At 39.1% G+C, this 18,826-nt stretch overlaps 1 protein-coding gene and 1 non-coding gene across 3 annotated transcripts; one reads left to right on the plus strand and one right to left on the minus strand.

Annotated features, from left to right (window-relative positions):
- Positions 1-3,922: 3,922 nt before the first annotated feature.
- LOC111804770 (Transport protein particle (TRAPP) component) lies at positions 3,923-13,572 on the minus strand. Of its 2 annotated transcripts, XR_002816568.2 has the most exons (5): positions 13,278-13,572; positions 5,457-5,574; positions 5,136-5,355; positions 4,959-5,039; positions 3,923-4,378 (listed from the first exon to the last, which is right to left on the minus strand). XR_002816568.2 is itself a non-coding variant. In XM_023689560.2 (4 exons), the coding sequence occupies exons 1-4, from the start codon at positions 13,427-13,429 to the stop codon at positions 5,011-5,013; spliced, it is 519 nt and encodes a 172-aa protein (XP_023545328.1). In that variant the 5' UTR covers positions 13,430-13,571; the 3' UTR covers positions 4,809-5,010. The 2 variants fall into 2 exon arrangements, 1 of the variants encoding a protein (XP_023545328.1); XM_023689560.2 differs by lacking the exon at positions 3,923-4,378 and having other exon boundaries at positions 4,809-5,039; positions 13,278-13,571.
- A 3,780-nt stretch (positions 13,573-17,352) lies between these two features.
- On the plus strand, positions 17,353-17,655 carry LOC147786908 (signal recognition particle RNA). Its single transcript, XR_015414005.1, has one exon.
- The last annotated feature ends 1,171 nt before the right edge of the window (positions 17,656-18,826 follow it).

The raw sequence follows: 18,826 nt of genomic DNA on the forward strand, positions 1-18,826 counted from the left end.
CGGACCCGGGTCAACCCGAACCCAAAACCCGAGAGAGCCAGCCCACTCTTTCCCTCAGCCTCTGCCTTCGGCCCAGCTCAACTACAGTGGCCCAAACCTCAAACCAGCCCAAAAGCTACGGTTTAGTTGACCCAACTCGAGACCAGACCCAAGGTCCAATCGAGCCGATCTGCAACCCAAACACTTGCGGCCCAGCCCAGTAAGCTGAGGCCCAACGATAGTCTTGGCCCAGTAGCCTTCCGCAGCCCGCGACCCGGACGACGACCCAAACCGGACTGCGACCCGCGCTTCGACCCGACGCTACCACACGATGTGGCTCGCTCTGCTGCTGCCACGTGTCACATAGCAGCGTAGGCGGTCCCTTGGCTCGGCTTGGCGCAAACGGCTCAGGCTCCCTCCGGTGACGCTCCGGCGGCTCCCAGCGGCTGTTCGACTCGACTCACCTGTTTTCAGCCCGGTTTCCACTGTTTCGACCCTTTCGGATCTATTTTCGACCCCGATTAAGGTGTCTGAGGCCGTTTTAGAGCCGTATTTCACATTTATTGAATTATAGGTAAATTAATTGTGAAATACTAATGGAAAGTGGTGAACGGTGTGATAGGAAACAAACTCCGGCAACGTAGGAAGCAACTCTCATGGAACGGGAGCTTACGTTTAGCTAATTAGGGAGTACTTCGGCCAAGGCCAACCAAGTAAGTGACCTTACTATAGGATAGGCTAAAAATTGTATGAGTTATGATGATGTGTGGGTTACGATACTTGATGATGTGTGCAGTATATACATATTTTGATGAATGACGTACTTGATATGTTTGATGCACTTTGTGGCAATATGATGAGTATGATGATTGCATGACATTTACCTTAATATGATGATGTTTTCCATATTGAGCATGTTATATGATGATGAGTGTCATATTGCATCATGTCGTTAGATCGACATAGGACACAACCCTAAGAGCGTGAAAATGATATTAATATAAATATCCACGAGTATGTGTTACTTAGAGTAACAAAGAGATGAGACTAGAGGGTTGTGTTAGAAAAGGCATTATGATGGATTTAGAGGAACCTCATGCATATTGTATGTTCATAAGCATAGGGCTACTTCATGATGAGTGCGGACGCGCACCATATGATGAGCGCGAATGCACACAGATGAGGGTGTTCATGAGGTGCATGACACTATAGGGTTCCGCGGACCTCCGGACGTCGCTACAGATTAGCTTGACCAGAGGGTCCAGGGGGTGTACGAGCGCCCTGGAGATTCACACTTGCACGTGTGAGTTGTGTGTAGGGAAGTACTACACATCCAATTTGTCCGAGACTGGAGGCCACCCCTAAGATGATTAGAGATAGGTCCCTAATTCATGATTGCATGTGTTTGCATTAGCATGGCCCCTATAGTGGGGGTCACTTACTGAGTATTTTGAAGAAATACTCAGGCCGTGTGCCATATTGTTTTTCAGGTAAAGGCAAGGCTCTCATGTACGGTTGACGGTGGCACTGTGGTCAGAGACTGTGGCGCGTGCATAGGATAGTTGCATATTTAAAATTCCTAGTCTTGGTTAGGATAGGACGTTTGCATTTCATTCATGTATATTATTTAATTTGTAATCATTTTTATCTTTTTGAACTCCAGCATGAGGTTTGAAACACGTAAGTCCGGCAGTGTTTTTCAATGTTTGAACGTATTCTGAAGTTTTAAATTTTTTCGCTAATAAAGATAAGCATTCTTAGATTTTTATTCTGCATTAGAGATGAGCATGAGACGTTAGTGGCGACTCTAGATATGTGGAAATTTAGGGTCATTACACATGCCATATTAACAAATATTCTCAACGGGAAGATAACGTTCATCTTTACCCAAAGCGCAGATTTCACAAGTTTCCCTTCCTCCTCATGCATACATACATTATCATATTCTCAATCTAGACAAATTACATAATGGTTTCATATCTAGATTCCATAGATTTCCTTATTTATTTCTTTTCCATGATTCCCATACTAATATGCTAGGTTCGGCTTGCTAAGTTTATAGGTATGATAGCATGCATGCTTAATCCAAGCGGTTCCTACAAGTACTACTCGTGGGAATCCATATGGCTACTTACTTGTTTGACACGTGCCTTCCAAAGCTCGAGTTTTTTTACAGAAAGGATTCCAAAAATTATAGAATTTACTTGACAGGTCCTAATTCACATAATAATAGGGTCAGTATCGAAATCGGGACGAAAAACAAGCAAACGGAGGCGGAACGAAGGAAAAACAACTACTCACGCCTACGTGCGCCCTGAAGGGTTTCCTACGCACAGCTTCTACGCACACGTGTCCACGCGCGACTTCCTGCACAATCGCAGGGCCGCGGCCGATTCATTTTGGTTCACGCGGTCGAGTGCGGAGCGCCAGTTCGGACTCAGGCCGACCCGATTGCGCACACCTGACGCGTGTTGCCAATCGTGTGGGACGCGTCTCCCCAGCCGGCGGTCACCATGTGTCGTAGGTCGGTTCTGCCGCGCTCCTCCGTACGCCGACCGATGCGTGGCGGCGTTCTTGTCTCTTTCCTCCCACGTTTTTCCAAATTTTCAAAAACGTGAGTTTTTCGCGTTTTCGATCCATTTTCTTCCAATTTTTATATCTTCCAATCTGTAATCTTCCAATCCGTAATCCAAATCAACAAGTTCTCTTCACGAATATTATAGATCTCATATTCTATTTCTACAATACATTTCTCTTATAATTGGTAAGCACAGGTCTTATTATCCAAGTTTGAATTTGGAGAAAAACACGAGTTCTGAAAATCTCGTTTTCTTGAAACTCCGATTCGAACGAAAATCTCAACCGCTTCACTCCAAAACTTGCGAAGATCACACTCTTGAGGGTAAAGGTCCAAGAATCACTCAAAAACGCTACTAGCACACGAAAATCTCGATAAACTTCTCAATTTAGACATTCGCGGACTAACCTTCAGTTCTTGGACGTTTTTGATGAAATAGGAAGGTGTGATTTGTGAAAGCACCTTGCCTTTGACTACTGACGGTCTAGGTCGAGAATTTTCAGATCTTCGGCATCGGTTTTTTAATCATATCTTCTCCTCCAACCTCAAAACCCTAATCTCCTTTCTCTCTCCTTTCTCTCTCCTTTCTCTCCCCTCTCATCTCTCTTTTTCTAGTAGTCCCCTCAAGTAATAGTACAAAATGTTTATTTTGCCCCTATGTTGACCTTGAGGGTTTTTTAATTTATTTATATATCTTATTTAACTCAGGTGCTACCGAACTAGCCTGGATAGGCCATAAAAAAATAAATAAAAAGATTGGTGGAGGCGATCCAAAAAACTCACCCTTAATATGGGAAAAAAAATTACCTCACAAAAATACAATGATGAAGATACAATGATGAAGAGTCGTATTCAAGGATGTATATGATATTAAGTATAGTACCATGGATGAAACGGTTGAGCTCGACACAAAAGGTTGTGGGTAAGACATAAATGAATGGTTTCATCACTTGATGGGGTGCGGCATGTTCACATGGGAACATGGAATCAAACATGCAACGAACTCCCTCTCACATATGTTCAGGAAAATAATCTCTTTGGTGATCGGATGAACATTGAGTGAGTTATTCTTTCAAAAAAAAAATGGTCAAAGGAACAGGAGATGAACACTTTCATACGAGAACTAACACAAGATATAAATTATGACTTCCTAACCTTTTATCTATTGCATCTAAGAAAATTTTAAATTTTGATTAAAAAGGATAATTTTTTATACATAAAAATATATTTAAATAATTATTTAAAATCATTGCTGTAAAAATATATAACTTTCAAAACTTATGCTATTAATAAGGTCGATTCCAGCTTGATCACCAAGGAGTTGACTCCAACTTAAGTCATATATAAAAATATGCAAACAAAGAAGATTAATCAGGTAGCACGATTGTCATACAAACGTTTTCAATCTCTTCAATTCATGACCCTTTCTGAAAGGTACTTATTTCCACTACTAATTCATGTCATGGAGGTTATTACATAAATTTTGTTGTCAATGCCAGAACTATCGAAATATCAAGTATATTTTGAATTTTGGTTCTGCTTATATCTAGTCGACTATTTGCCCAATTTAATAAGTGATTTCTAGTGACCAGCTAATATGAACCAAGCCAAGGCTGTCGGTTTATATCTAAAATAAATTAGAGAACTTATTTTTAGAGGCTACACAATGCCATAGACACCTTCTATGGTTGTACCATTAGCTATATGAGGAAAAAAAAAACTATGAAAATACTTCATCCAATGATTTCTAATAATAATTTGCAAATCTCTGCCAAAACCTGCAAATCTCTCCCGAAATCTTCATTTTTGGTGCATTATCTCCTGCAATTTCATATTAGATTTAAGCATATTGACTTATTTACATCAATAATTACCAACACAATAACATTAGTATCTGAAATTTAAATTTGGTATACTCACTGGTCGATAAAAATATCAAGATTTCAATTTTATAGAAATATCAATAGAATTAAAGAACATCACATATACCACCCATACAAATGACCATGGATAATGATAATGCAGATGTATTTCTTACCGTTTTGATACCTACGTATCATTTCTTACTATCTAAAAGTGTTTTAACACGTATCTCCATTGATCTCTCATAAACTATCAAATCTACACTATTTAGTTATCCAGAAACTCGTACGATTTTAACAACCTATACGGGTGACCACTATGTATATAAATCCATCATCCCAAATGGTATAATAGGAATAAACGTCACCATACTTCTAAAATCTCGAAATTCTGAAAAATAATTGCTATCGACTTTCATACATTCACAAGCATTGGTCAAACTTTTGTGCTAAAAGTTTCAATAGTTTAGGAGAGGAGAGAGAAATAGAGAAAGGTAAAAAAGAAAGTAAACAGAAGAAAGAAAGAAAGAAGGCATTACAATTGGAGGCGGCGTTGAGGACGTAGCGCATCTTCATTGTCCCACACAGGCATCAAACCTTTATGCGAACAACAAATGAACCTATTTCATAACATAAGCGATTTCAGCAGATCAGACTCATTTCTCTCAACCCAAAAGAAGGAAAAGTGGATATTATGATGAAGTTTGTTTACTTACATGCTGGGAGATTTGAAATATCAGCAGAAACCGCACAAGGAATTCCCAAATTTGAGAGAGCGCCCCTTATGATTCCACATGGGAAATATAGATGCATGCTTGTTGCCTGAGCTACCTTGTTTTCACCATCTGCAGAATTATCCTGTGATTCACCTTGAGGAGGATCAACCGACATGCGTGTAAGCCAGCGGAATCGATTATCTTGCAAAACAAAGGTGCCCTGGGAATCAAAATAATTTTTCACATTTAGGCCAAGTTCATGTAGGATAAAGTACACAGGAAAAAGAAAGGGCTTCCCCTAAGTTTGGCTTCTGATCATACTCTATGATTTGTTTTCAAGTTGTCTATCTGCTTTTTGAAGAGTTCAGACCAGAAGTCCTTGCAGATAAATTTGATTGCTTCGAGATGATCAGTGAACCGAGGTCGCTCCATCGTATACCTAGTGAAAATAAAGATTGGTAGTTGAGTTGCAATATTTAACCATCAAATAGCATGAATAAAAAAACCATAAAATGGGCAAGAAAAAATGGAAGCCAAGTTATAATGTATAGACAATCTTGGCAGAAAATTTAATTTGAGTCAAACACAAGCAAAACAAGGAAAAGAAAATCACTGGAGGAAGATCAAAGAGTTCCCAGTTTCTCCTTTCCTAATAAAGCATACCCTCCCTCCATCTTCACATCTACTATGTACCTCTCTTATTCGCAACTTCTCGGTCACATTGTTGGGCGAGATTCTTGCATTAGTATGAGAGGTACATAGTAGAAGGGAACGAAGCATTCCTTGTAAGGGTGTGGAAACCTCTCCCTAACAAACGTGTTTAAAAACCATGAGGCTAACGGCAATAATGGGTCAAAGTGGACAATATCTGTTAGCGGTGGGCTTGGGTCGCTACACCTAGAATCCTCCAAATTTTCTTGTCATTGATCCTTTGCAGCAATTTTAGAAAGGATTAGGGATAACTACATCGGTTAAGCTAACACTAGTGGCCAAATACAAGATGTGGGATAATGCAAACTGACATTTTTTACCATTGGCAACTAACTGATGCTCCCAAAGCACCTGAAGAACTGCTGCAAGAAAGTTTAAAAGATCCTTGAATTGACACTACAAACCAGAATATTATAAAAGAAGGACAAGAAAACCTGTATGAAAAGGCCGAAGGATATTAATCTTAAGAGATAGGAAATGCAAGGGAATATTAGTCAACCTTCACGGCGTTACTATGGATATCATCTAGTAAGAGCTTAATCGGGGGTACCCTTCCAATTGATTTTGGAAAAGATAATGCCTGCATAGAGTTCATCGAACAATTCATCCGCAACTCAAATGGGAGATTTGATTGGAATCATTACTCAACTTAAAGCTTTATAACCAACATAAAAACGCAAATTCTTAATCAATAAAAAGAAAAAGGGCTTGAAAACAATCTAGTGCTCAGTTGAACAATCCCATTTAATAACGTTCCGATAACTAACTGCTCAATTTCATCCTTTTGAAATGGTGGATAAGGATAGGGAACGTGATTTATCTAAGATATAACTAGTAAGTAGTAACAATGCATAGTATGGTACTAGTTTTGCGATGGAGGTAGATCCGTAAAAGGCTTGAAACCCGAGGGAAATTTATCCAAGCCTTGTTGAATTTCCTCCAATACATAAGTACACAACAATTCCTCTTCTACCTTTGCCCTCAGCTCAACTAAAACACTCTGGCCCTACCCTTTAATAGCCTGAACAAGGATTTCAGTGTCACCTGCAAACGTATAAAACTTGGTATCACCCATAAACACATGATCATCTCTTCAACCTGCAAATTTCCAATAATTTCTTTCAATCCACCTTCACAACCCCTAAGGTAGTCATGCTCCTAGTTTTCTCGGTTATATCAGTTGTCCTTATCACTCAGTTCTTTCAATTCTTTCTCATTCTGAGAATCTGGTTTCTCCTTCTCTCGATTTTTCCTGTTTATTGACCAATAGGAAAATGAGGGCTACTTTGGACTCGTTACCTTTGTTGGAGACTTTTACTTTAACCCTGATGGGGGTGTTTGCTTTCAGAGCCCCTATCTATCCAAAGGTTTCTCTTGTAGTTCTTTCTTTTTGTGTTTAGTCAGTATTTCTCCTCCCCCTCTCCTTAGGTCAACCGTTTCCATTTTTTTTCCTCTATGCCAAAGGTAAAGATTTTCAAGAAAGTCAAGTTCTTGTTTGGCAGGTTATGCATGGAAGAGTTAATACCTTAAACCAAATCGGCTAGGGGGTCCATGGTGATCCGGATCATTTTGTTGTATTGTGGTCGACAAAGGATAGGGATTAATCTTCTTTCGGGGTATAATTTTTCTAATACTATTTGGAGTTGCTTCTTTGAGGTGTTTGATTATTGTTTGACCAGATGTCCGGATTGTAAAGAGACGATCACGATCTCCTACCCCATTCAATTCTCTAGAGAATGGACGTTTTTGTGGTAGGTGGTGGCGTGTACTATTTTGCCGCCTCTGGGGTGAGAGAAATGATAATTTCTTCAAAGGTCAAAAGAGATCTTCGAGTGAATTTGGTCCTTAGTTAGATTCTACGTTTATCTTCGGAATTTCCAGCATCATTTTCTAAATTTCAAACTAGCTTTGTGTAGAATTAAAAATCTAGTCTTCGTTCCTTTGATTGACCTTAAAACTTTAACTTGGATCTTGACCTTTAGGGTCATTTTATAGTATTTCTCCCTCAATGAGAAGTTTTTATACTTCACATCACAGGACTTGGAACAGACAAGTTTAGATGAACGAGAAGTTTTTATAATTCACATCAAAGGACTTGGAACAGACAAGGTTTTTATAATTCACATCAAAGGACTTGGAACAGACAAGGTTTTTATAATTCACATCAAAGGACTTGGAACAGACAAGTTTAGATGAATAACAGAAGGAAGGGACTCAAATATTTCCCAAAAAACATCTTCTAAATTTGACTTCACCTCCTGAAGAGAATTTTGGGTAAAATATGATTGTTTTTGTAAAAAGAACACATAAAAGATTTCTGTGAGGATCAAAACATTTATACCCTTTTTTATTTGAAGTATAACCCAAGAAAATGCATTTTGTGGCCCTATGATCAAGTTTTGGTAGAAAAAGCTAGGTATTTGGACCTATGCGATGCAACCAAAAATTTTTATAGGTAAATCCAAATGTATGCGAGAAGTTGGGAAAAAAAAAGTTTTTAAGACATTCATGGGATTCAAAAATTTAAAACTTTACTGGCCTATCTTATTGATTTTGGTAAGAGACAATTTCATTAATGATTGAAATTTACAAAAAGGATGTAATATTCACAATGACCATCTTATTTATCAAATAGTAGCCATGGTTACAACTCCCCCATAAATACTTAAGAACATGCATAGCAAACATTATGGCACATGCAACTCAAGTAAATTTTTTCCATTCAGCAATTCAATTTTGTAGAAGAGTATCTCGACAAGTAGATTGATGTAAAACACCTTTTATCTTTTAAAAATCACTTATTGAAATACTTATTTTCATTGTCAAGAGTGTAAAGTGCTGATTTCAATTTCGAGTTTCAATCATGTTTCCAAAATGAACAGATATTTCACCTCAAATTTCTTGGTCATTAAGTAGACCCAATAGTGTGTGTGATCATCAATAAAAGCAACAAACTACTTTTTACCACTACGAGTCAAAATTTTAGAGGACCACAAACATCACAATGAATTAAGTAAAATGAGAATACAAATAAAAATGATATGTGATAAGTGGCTCCAAAATCAATGATCTACGAAGATGAATTATTACAAGAAAAGGCATGAAGATAGTTACCTATTTCTGTCAAGGAAACACAAAGAACACCAAATGGCAAATTGGTAGGGGTCAATGAATTTGTTCCATACTGAAGTAACTTGAGTTAGCAACAAATAATGTCTAGTTAGAAAGAAACCCCAAACCAAGATTTAGAACCGAACCAAAATATTAATGGAACCAAACCAATTGACCATGCCTGAATCGAACCAGACTTGAACCGACAAAAGAGAAAAAAAAAATAAACAAATCATATTGGTTTCAGACCCACAACAACCACAAAGAAGAATGGTTTAACACTTGCAACGAGGAACTATATGACAACCGTCTCTGCGGAGCAGCAAATAGAGCTTCAATTGACCGATGTAAAACTTTTGTGGTTACACCCATGATGTACAACCAACACAATTGTTGAACAAAAGAAAACTTAGATCTATGAACAAGAACTGCGAACACGAATGAATCAATGAATGAGCAAAAACTACGTTTGTGAACATGCAAGAATCACATGAAGAAACCAACGAACCAACAAGAACTTCTCAAACACAAAGAAACCATCAAAAGTAAAATTGTCATTTTATGATGATGGCTGGGTTCAAACGGCAATGACTGCAGAGGCTAGGGTTTCTAAAAGTTAGGATTCTTGCACCAACTTGAATTTGGAAGAAAATACTATTGTATTTCTTCTTACTTCTATGAATCAAATACATGGTCTTTTTATATTAAAGAAAGATCATCTTGAACTAAGGAAAAAAAATCTTAAAGATATAACGAATAAATACGCGTTGTAACGTCTCATGCTCAGGATTCGGATTCGGATTTGGATTAGGATTTGAAAGCTGAATTTGACACATGATAACCTTGACATTCTTCTGCATCCGTCGTCACCACGTTATTTGCTTGTCTTGAAGTGCTTCTAAGAGTAAAGACTATCCTCACAGACCAACACGGGTCCTTTCAACACGTTTCGTCCTCACTCATATGCATCCTAGAAAAATTACTTGGAGGCTACCCAATATAAAATTGCTCCAAGTTGAGCATGCTTAATTTTGGAGTTTCAAGTCACCGAAAAGGAAGGTGCACCCTGTTGGTATAGACAGTAACTTCAATTCTTTTAAGCCTTTCTCAACCAACCTATCGTCAGGATCACTCTCATTTAGATGTGGTATCAATTCATTCATGTCCTCCTCCTTTACTCGGGCATTACACACATAATACACATCTAATATTACAAAAAATATAAAGAAAATCCAACACGTATTCTATTGTTACCCACTCTAATTGTTCATGGCTATCCTTAAAATAATCATCGAAGTCATGAAAAAAATTCTCCTTCCCCGAATTTCACTGTTGTTTGAATGAGTTTTCCTTTTTGAAATATCCATCGACATCTGCAAAGACAAATTGTTTAGTATAAAGTTCTTGAATTTGAATGGGTGGAAGTACATTTCTTGGAAGTTCTTTAGGTCTTCTTGCCCAATGTTGACTTTCGAGTTGGTAGTATAGGACCTCTTCTATGTATATTTCCTGTGGTTGATTTCTACCTAGTGGAGGCAAATTTCTTGGATTTTCTTACAGTCTTCATGCATATCTTAACGTGGTCTTTGGTAAACTTGGAGTTCCACTCCTTCGTAATATTCTAGAGGTTGATTTCAAATAGATGGTGGTATGTTTCTTGGGTGTGCTTGCAACCTTCTTGTGCCATATAGTGGTTGTTTTTCAGGCCGACAATGTTCTATTCCATTGTGTCCGTAATTACATTGTTGCTAATTGTAATTTGGCCATCCATTTTTTCGGTCATAGCTTTCATCAGTTGTAAAAGCTCATGTTGACTATTTCTCATCTCTCCCATGGATTCTTCGATTCTGAGGATAAAGTGAGAAATTGTTCAGGGAGAGAGGAATTCATCCTCCTCACCTGTTTCAGCTGCATCAACACCGGAGGTGTCGGGTTCTTTTGCCGAGCCATTTAGATCCCCTTGTCAGATGCTCGGATACCAAAATAATGTAGTAAAGACTATGGTTTGAATCAAAACTTCTGTATGGTGTAATTGAATGCCAAAATACAACCAAAGGTCTAGATATATAAGGTCACAAGCTGGCCAACTAACCACAGAACCCTCAAAACAATACCCAACTTGGTCAAAGGGTAATTCAAAAATAACCCACGATAAACTAAAGAACAAGAAAGCCAGAACTTAAAAAAAAACTTAAAAGAAAATACAAGATCTTTAAAAGAAACATAAAAGAAAGATCCATAAAAATCATGGTACATCAAGTTTGTTATCTGTTATCACATGCATTGTGAGAAAAAAGAAGGTTCTGGAACAAAGTGGGGCTGTAAGCTGATTAATGGGCTGGATTTGGGTAAGTTGGGTAAACGCATTTGTTTTCTGAAAAAGAGGTTATTACAAAATATGTGCTTTGGGTTGTGTTGTCTTCTATTTTGAACCCAAAATCCAACTTGTCATCTTCCACATGCAAGAAAACTAATCTACCAGCCACTACGATCTGTTTTTCACCTACGCTGCATCACTTCTACCGGGAAAAATCACACCACTAAGCTGTCCTAGTTGTCCGCTGTTGGCCGCCGCATATGTCGTTTGACTTCCTTTACTTTTCACTAGTACTGCTGCACATCCTGACTTTTGTGCTGGACCGTCTGGATTTTATATTCGAGAATGCTAGGTTTCAATTCTAAAGGGGTGAATACGTTAATAAAAAAAGGTTGCTCAATTTTGGTTTTTGTAGTTTAGCCACAACTTCTCAACAATGTGTTTTTAGGGGCGGGTAATGATAGGAATGCTACAAGAGTATTATTAGGATATTAAGCGTATAGTAACAATTAGGGAAGAGCGTTATTAAAGGATTTGTTATAAATAGAGAGAGGAGGGGTTAGGCATTATTTTGGTGAGTGAATTAGGGCTTCAGCACTTGGTTTATCTTGTCGTTCTTATCTTTTATATTTCAATACTATTCTAGTTCTCTTTGGATTCTATCAACAACTTCCCAACTAACCAAGTGAGAACCCTTCCCTTCCTCCACCCTTTCCCATAAAAAGTTACACATAAGTCTCTCGAGGGTATCGCAAACCTTCACATGGTTCCTAAATGAAGACAAGTAAATAAGGATTTCACTAAGGATTGACAGGGTCGGTAAGTCTCCTTCCCTTAGAGAAAAATCTTTTTGTCCAAAAGGATAAATGTTGCAGAACTTTTTCCACCATGGGTCCTAAGAGGCCCATTCCTTGAGTAATGACCAAGGGTGACCGAAGAAAGATGAAAGGAACAACCCCACCTCACAACTCACCCAAAAAGCTCATCTCTCCAACTTGGAGGGGCTATCTAGGATACCAATAACAGAGCATTTGCCTTTTTTAATCTTTAAACTTGAGATAGATTGAAAGAACCACAAGATCTGGTTAAGATTGATAAATGACTCCTCTTTCCTCGAGCAAAAAGACTATGCATCATCACACGGGAGATGAGACATCCTTCCCCACATGAAAACCCTCAACAACCCCCTTCTCCACTCGTCTCGAAACAATCCTACTCGAAATATCCACCACCTAGGGGAAAAGAATGGGAGAGAGAAGATCACCTTATCTAGAACCCTGAGTGGCATGAATCCTTCCCCGAGATTTTCTACTAACAAAAATGGAATACCTAACCATCCAAACGCAACTCTAGATCCAAAGCCTCCATATGTACCCAAAACCATTTTTACCCAAGGCTCTATCTAGGAAATTCTGATCCACGTGATCGTAAGCAAAATCAATCTTGAATATAACCCCCTCGCGCTTACGAGTACGATAATCATCAATGGCATCATCAGCTAGAAGAGCCTAATCCAACATTTTCCTTCTAGTAATGAAGGCCCCTGGCCAATCAGAGACAGTCCTAGGGAGGACTTTCCTAAGTCTATTCGCCAAGATCTTGGCCAGAATTTTACATACACTAGTGATTAAGCTAATGGGTCTAAAATCTTGGATCCTTTTAAGCTAATGGGTCTCTAGAACTCACAAAACACTTTCTAGAGCACGTCTTTGATACAAACCGAGTTATCCTAAAAAAGATGTCATCGTGAGACCATCAGAGCTAGAGGAACACTTCTAACCTGCAATTCTAAGCCCAACCATTGTTCTTCACATGCTCAATTATAAATCTCCCAAACATACACATTCAATAAAATAGAAAACCTAACGACAATAACCACGTCAAAATGCAACAACAGATCTATCAGCCAACTTTAGAAATCAAAATCTAAGCAACAAAGAAGCCCGATCCCGAGACAATTTACAGATACAAAAAGAAGGGTAAAAAGTGCGGTGGAGGAATACCGTTCGGAGAGCTGATGGCCAACCTGATAGCCGATTGCTTCGATGCGACGAGCGGCAAGCTCCGGCTTATTGGCGTAGAACCGATTACAATAAGTGGAAACCATTTCCGTCAATAGACTGTCAACGCAACTCTCTGAGACCTCTCTCCCCATGTGTTTCTTCTCTGCGATCAAGTGGAATTGTTGAAACTGAAGTTCACTTCGACGGAATTGGAAAGGAAAGGCAGAGCGAGGTGGAGGATGAGAGGATCGACTCAGTGCCTTGATTCCGCCCTGAATCTAGATTCATCTACTAAATGACGACATGTCGTATGAACGATTTTTTTTTTTTTTTTTTTTTTTTTTTTTTTTTTTTTTTTTTTTGTGAAAGCTTAAATTTTAAGTCTACAAATATGGAAAATATAAAATTTTAATATTGAATCAAAGCATTAAAATTGTGATGTCACAAGTTGGTTGGGGAGGAGAACAAAACACCTTTTATAACGGTGTGGAAACCTTCCGAAAAGCCCAAAAGGGGAAGCCCAAAGAGGACAATATCGGGTAGCGGTGGATCTGGGCCGTTACAAAATATCTGCTAGTGGGTGGATCTGGGCCGTTACAAATGGTATTAGAGCCAGACACCGGACATGTGTCAGCGAGGAGGCTCTTCTCCAAAGGTGGTAGACACGAGACTGTGTGCCAATAAAGACGATGGCCCCAAAGGGAGTGGATTTTGCGGGGGTCCCACATCGATTGGAGAAAGGAAAGAGTGCTAGCAAGGACGTTGGGCCCTGAAGAGGGATGGATTGTGATGTCCCACGTTGGTTGGGGAGGAGAACAAAACACCCCCCAAAGGGGGTGGATTTGGCAGAGGTCCCACATCGATTGGAGATAGCATAGAGTGTCAAGACGTTGGCCCCAAAGGGGGTGGATTATAATATCCCACATTGGTTCGGGAGGAGAACAAAACACCCTTTAGAAACCTTCCCCTAGTAGACGCATTTTAAAGTCTTGAGGGGGAAGCCCGAAAGGGAAGGGAAAGCCCAAAGAGGACAATATCTGCCATAGGTATAATTCGGGTGGTGTGTTAGCGAGAATGTTGGCCCCCCAAGGGAGGATGGACTATGAGATCCCACGTCGATTGGAAAGGGAAACGAAGCATTCCTTGTAAGGTGCAGAAAGGGAGAATGGACTATGAGAGCCCACGTCGGTTGGAGAGGGGAACGAAGCATTCCTTGTAAGGTGCAGAAACATCTTCGTAACAGTCACGTTTTAAAACCTTGAGTGGAAGCTTAAATAGAACAATATCTGCTAACACTAAGTTTGGACAGTTACAAATGGTATCAAAGCCAGACATCGAGTGGTGTGCCAGCGAAGACGTTGGACCCCAAGGGGAGAGGATTGTGAGATCTCGTATCGATTGGAGAGAAAAACGAAACATTCCTTACAAAGGTATTATAGTTGAAGTTTTAAATTAAAATTTAAAAGTAATATTTTTTTTTTCCTTAAATCGCATGAAATTATTTGCTCGTTTCTCAACAACGCTTTGACAAAAGCAATGTCCCTTGCGCGTAGAGTTTGTACCTCACGTTCCAAGATCCTCACTGGTCTTTCTTCGTAACTCAAGTTTCTGCCACCTCCAGAGTCTATTACATGCGTGGGGTTTGCGAGATACTTACGAAGTATGGACACATGAAACACGTTATGCACTGCTGAGAGAGACTGTGGCAGGGCTAACCTGTATGCAACAGGTCTAGTCCGAACTAAGATCTCAAAGAGTCTAATAAAGCGTGGACTCAACTTGCTTTTACGTCCAAACCTTAAAACACCTTTCATTGGGGCCACCTTCAAGAATACCATGTCCCCCATCTCAAATTGTAGGCTCCTTTGTCATACATCCGCATAACTTTTTTGTCTACTCTGAGCAGTGTGCATTCCTACTCTGATCTTTTGCACTGCCTCATTGGTAACATGAACTGATTCATGACCTACCAATTCACGTTCCCCTACTTCGTCCCAACACAATGGAGTCTTACATCATTTTCCATACAAAGCCTCTTACGATGTCATGCCAATAGTTTCTTGGAAACTGTTATTGTAGGTAAAATTTCATTAAATGTAAATTCGTGTCCCAGCTACCTGCGAAGTCTAATACAAAGGGCACGTAACATATCTTATAGGATCTAAGTTTAAACGTTCTTTTTTACCATCTGTCTATAAGTGAAAAGCTGTACTGAAATCTAGGCGAGTACCTAACGCTTTTTGAAGTCTACATCAAAACGCCGACATAAAGTGTAGGTCTTGATCTGATACAATTGACACAGGAACTCCATGCAATCTAACAATTTCCTTCATGTATAACTGTGCTCAATTGTCCACTATGTAGGTGGCTTAACCGGGAAGAAAATGTGTTGACTTTGTCAATCTGTCCACAATTTACCCATATGATTGTGTAACCCTTCAACGTTCATGGCAACCATACTACAAAATCCATGACTATATTCTCTCATTTCCATTCTAGCACACTGAGGGGTTGTAACAATCCCGCCATTTTCTGTTTAGGTGCTTTGACTCACTGGCATACTAGGCATTTACTCACAATTTGTGCTATGTCTGTCTTCATACCACGCCACGAAAATGTTGCTTTAAATCTTCATACATCTTGGTACCACCGGGGTGCATGGCGAACAGGGATTATGTGTCTCACCTAGTATCTCATTTTCTATTCTTCCACTGTCGGTATGCACAAACATCATTGGCACAGTAATTTGCCATTAGACGACGTGGAGAAGCTATCAATTGGTCCTACCGTTAACTCATTAAGTGTTTTTCCTAACCCAAGGTCTCCTACTTATGCAAACATGGTCCTTTGTCGGAGCGTGAATTGGACTGTCAGTTGGGCTAGTTGTGCTCTAATTCCTTCCACTATCACTGTTATCCCAGCTTGTGAGAAAATTTCTCTATACTCGAGGCTCTCTCATGATTAATGCTGACGAATGAGCTATCTTCCTACTTATGGCATCGGCGACCACATTGGCCTTCCAAGGGTGGTACTGGATGTCGATGTCATAGTGCTACTGGTAGCACGTGGCTTGAGTACAGAAATACTTAGTGAGTCACTCCATTGTTTGGGTTAGTAATGCAATCACACATATAATATGATTGGGACCTATCATTTAAAACCGTTACATGGCCTTGGACTCTTTCTAGTTTCAGGCAGGGTTGAATGTGTGGTACTTTGGATCCACTAGGCAGACCTGTATACGTACCCCTAGGTCTGACTTGGTCCGGCACAATACGTTACACGTCATCGAATGCCACAGAAAAGGAAAGGCCTGCATGATATCATGGAGAACATAATATCGAAGGTACGCATCCGTACTAACATCACATAATGAATAAGTATCCCGATGCGCATGACATAGATACATGCATGAGGTTCCCATGATTTACATTCATAGCATAGCATTAACATCATTCCCTTTATGCTTTCATCCAAGACATATTACATATATGCATTATGTAAACATGACAATCATTACATAATCCATCACATAACTTTACATGACAAGACATGAAATGACATATATAACGTTTCATTTCATTCATAACATAGTGTAATGGAACCTCGATACATGTTGGAGTGACCCATACAACCTCGTTATATCTCACCAAAGTAAACCCATACGGTCGTCATAACTTTACATGGCGAGACACGAAGATATATATCTCACCAAAGTAAACCCATACAACCTCGTTACTAGTTGGAGTGACCCAAGCCATATGTGTAAGACTCCAAGTACGACGAAGATGCTCAAGCAACGACACGGAGTCCAAGTAAGTGTTTTCTAATTCTTGTGGAGAAGATTCAAGATTCGAGAAAAAAAAAAGTTTTTTAGAATAAAATATTTAAAAGTAGCAAATTACCAAAATACCTCTGAAGATATCATGTAATTACATATAAAATATTAAAATATGAGACGTTAAAACTGTTTGAAGATGTGAGATGGATAGATTTCTCAGCTACAACAATCCCACATTGATAGATTTAAATTTGCACGTAGTCTTTATAAAGTAGCCATTGTCATAAGGAAATTGCTGAGCTTGGTCATGTGAGCTTGTAACCCATATGGGGGCAACAAAGTGGTTGGAAGTTGGCTCGGCCCATTGGTTAGGGTTGTAGAGTAGTTCTCTAGCTTGTCCATTCCAAGTATGGAGTTGGGGCATGTACTTTAGGCGAAGGCCCAGTGTCTATGGCCCTTAGAGTTGTGAAGGAAATCGCGTGAGGCTGGTTTCACAGAGCAACGTAACCTTTCGCTCTTGTCGGTGGAAGGATAGCGGGCTGGGTCTCTTAGGCCCAATATAATCCCTTGGGAAGTCTAAACTTGACATCCATTTTGTTTCCGCTTTTATACTCGGTCCAGTTTATTACATATATTTTTTTTAAAAAAATTAATCCTTTGGCGTTGAGACCGTGCCTACTCTATACCATGACAGGGTACTATTCTACCACTAGACCACTATTACTATTTGATGTAAATTGTTAGAAACTCTCCTCCGAGTCGGCACATTCTTTGGTCCGACACAAGAAGTATATGTTAACAAGTTTAGTTCGTAAATGCATAATTTTAAAAGTGACCTCTCTAAGCATCAGACTTCATATCCCAACTATCTCCCACTTGGAGACTGATCGAGTCAACCAAGAATTTCATTTTTCAATCTCGCACCATACCAATTGAAGCTTTGCAAAACCTCAATGTTCCAACATCAACACATTTTGTCAACATGTTTGCTAGATTCTTTGCACCCTCTATCTTCTCCAAACACATCACCATCTTCGACTAACCCACAAGTGAAATGGTGTCGCCTTCTGTATTTTGTCGTTGAATGATAGACTGGGTTCCTCACCAACAGCATGACACTTTGACTATCTACATGAAGAATCTTCTCGTGCTTCTTCTTGCCTAATTCTTCTAGATAGTCTGTCATTCATAAAATCTCCTTTCTAGCTTCAGGTATTGCTACATACTCAGCCTCAGTAGATGAAAGAGCAACGCATTTCTGAAGCCTAGACATCCCATCATCTATGACTTGCCCCCACTTGGTTGTATCCTCCAAATGTAGGACATCGTCAAGGGATTCTAGTTCCCCCTCATCAGTTAGCAACAAATAGTGTAATGAAGGTAAATACCTATATGGTACTCTAATATAGGGGTGTACATGGTCCAAGTTAGGTTGAGAGATTTTTTTGACCCAACCCAAAAGTTCGGGTTGGTTGGATTCGTAACCCAACCCAACCCTATAATTTATAATTATTCGGATAACATCGTAGATAAAATATATTAAAAATTCACACACAAACAAAAAAAATAAAAAAAAAACAACAAGTGAAAATTGTAACATATTAACATAGTTCAACATTGTTATAAAACTAAAGACAACGAAATACCAACATTTCTTGAGAATTGGTTAAAATAACAAAAATATTAAGGATAGATCCTCAAATTAAATAAACAATAAAAATGATCCGTTTAAAGGTAGTGTATATATATATAAAAAAAAAGGTATTAT

The sequence above is a fragment of the Cucurbita pepo genome, chromosome 18 (genome assembly GCF_057944985.1).
Source record: "Cucurbita pepo subsp. pepo isolate OVF chromosome 18, ASM5794498v1, whole genome shotgun sequence".
NCBI lineage: Eukaryota > Viridiplantae > Streptophyta > Magnoliopsida > Cucurbitales > Cucurbitaceae > Cucurbita > Cucurbita pepo.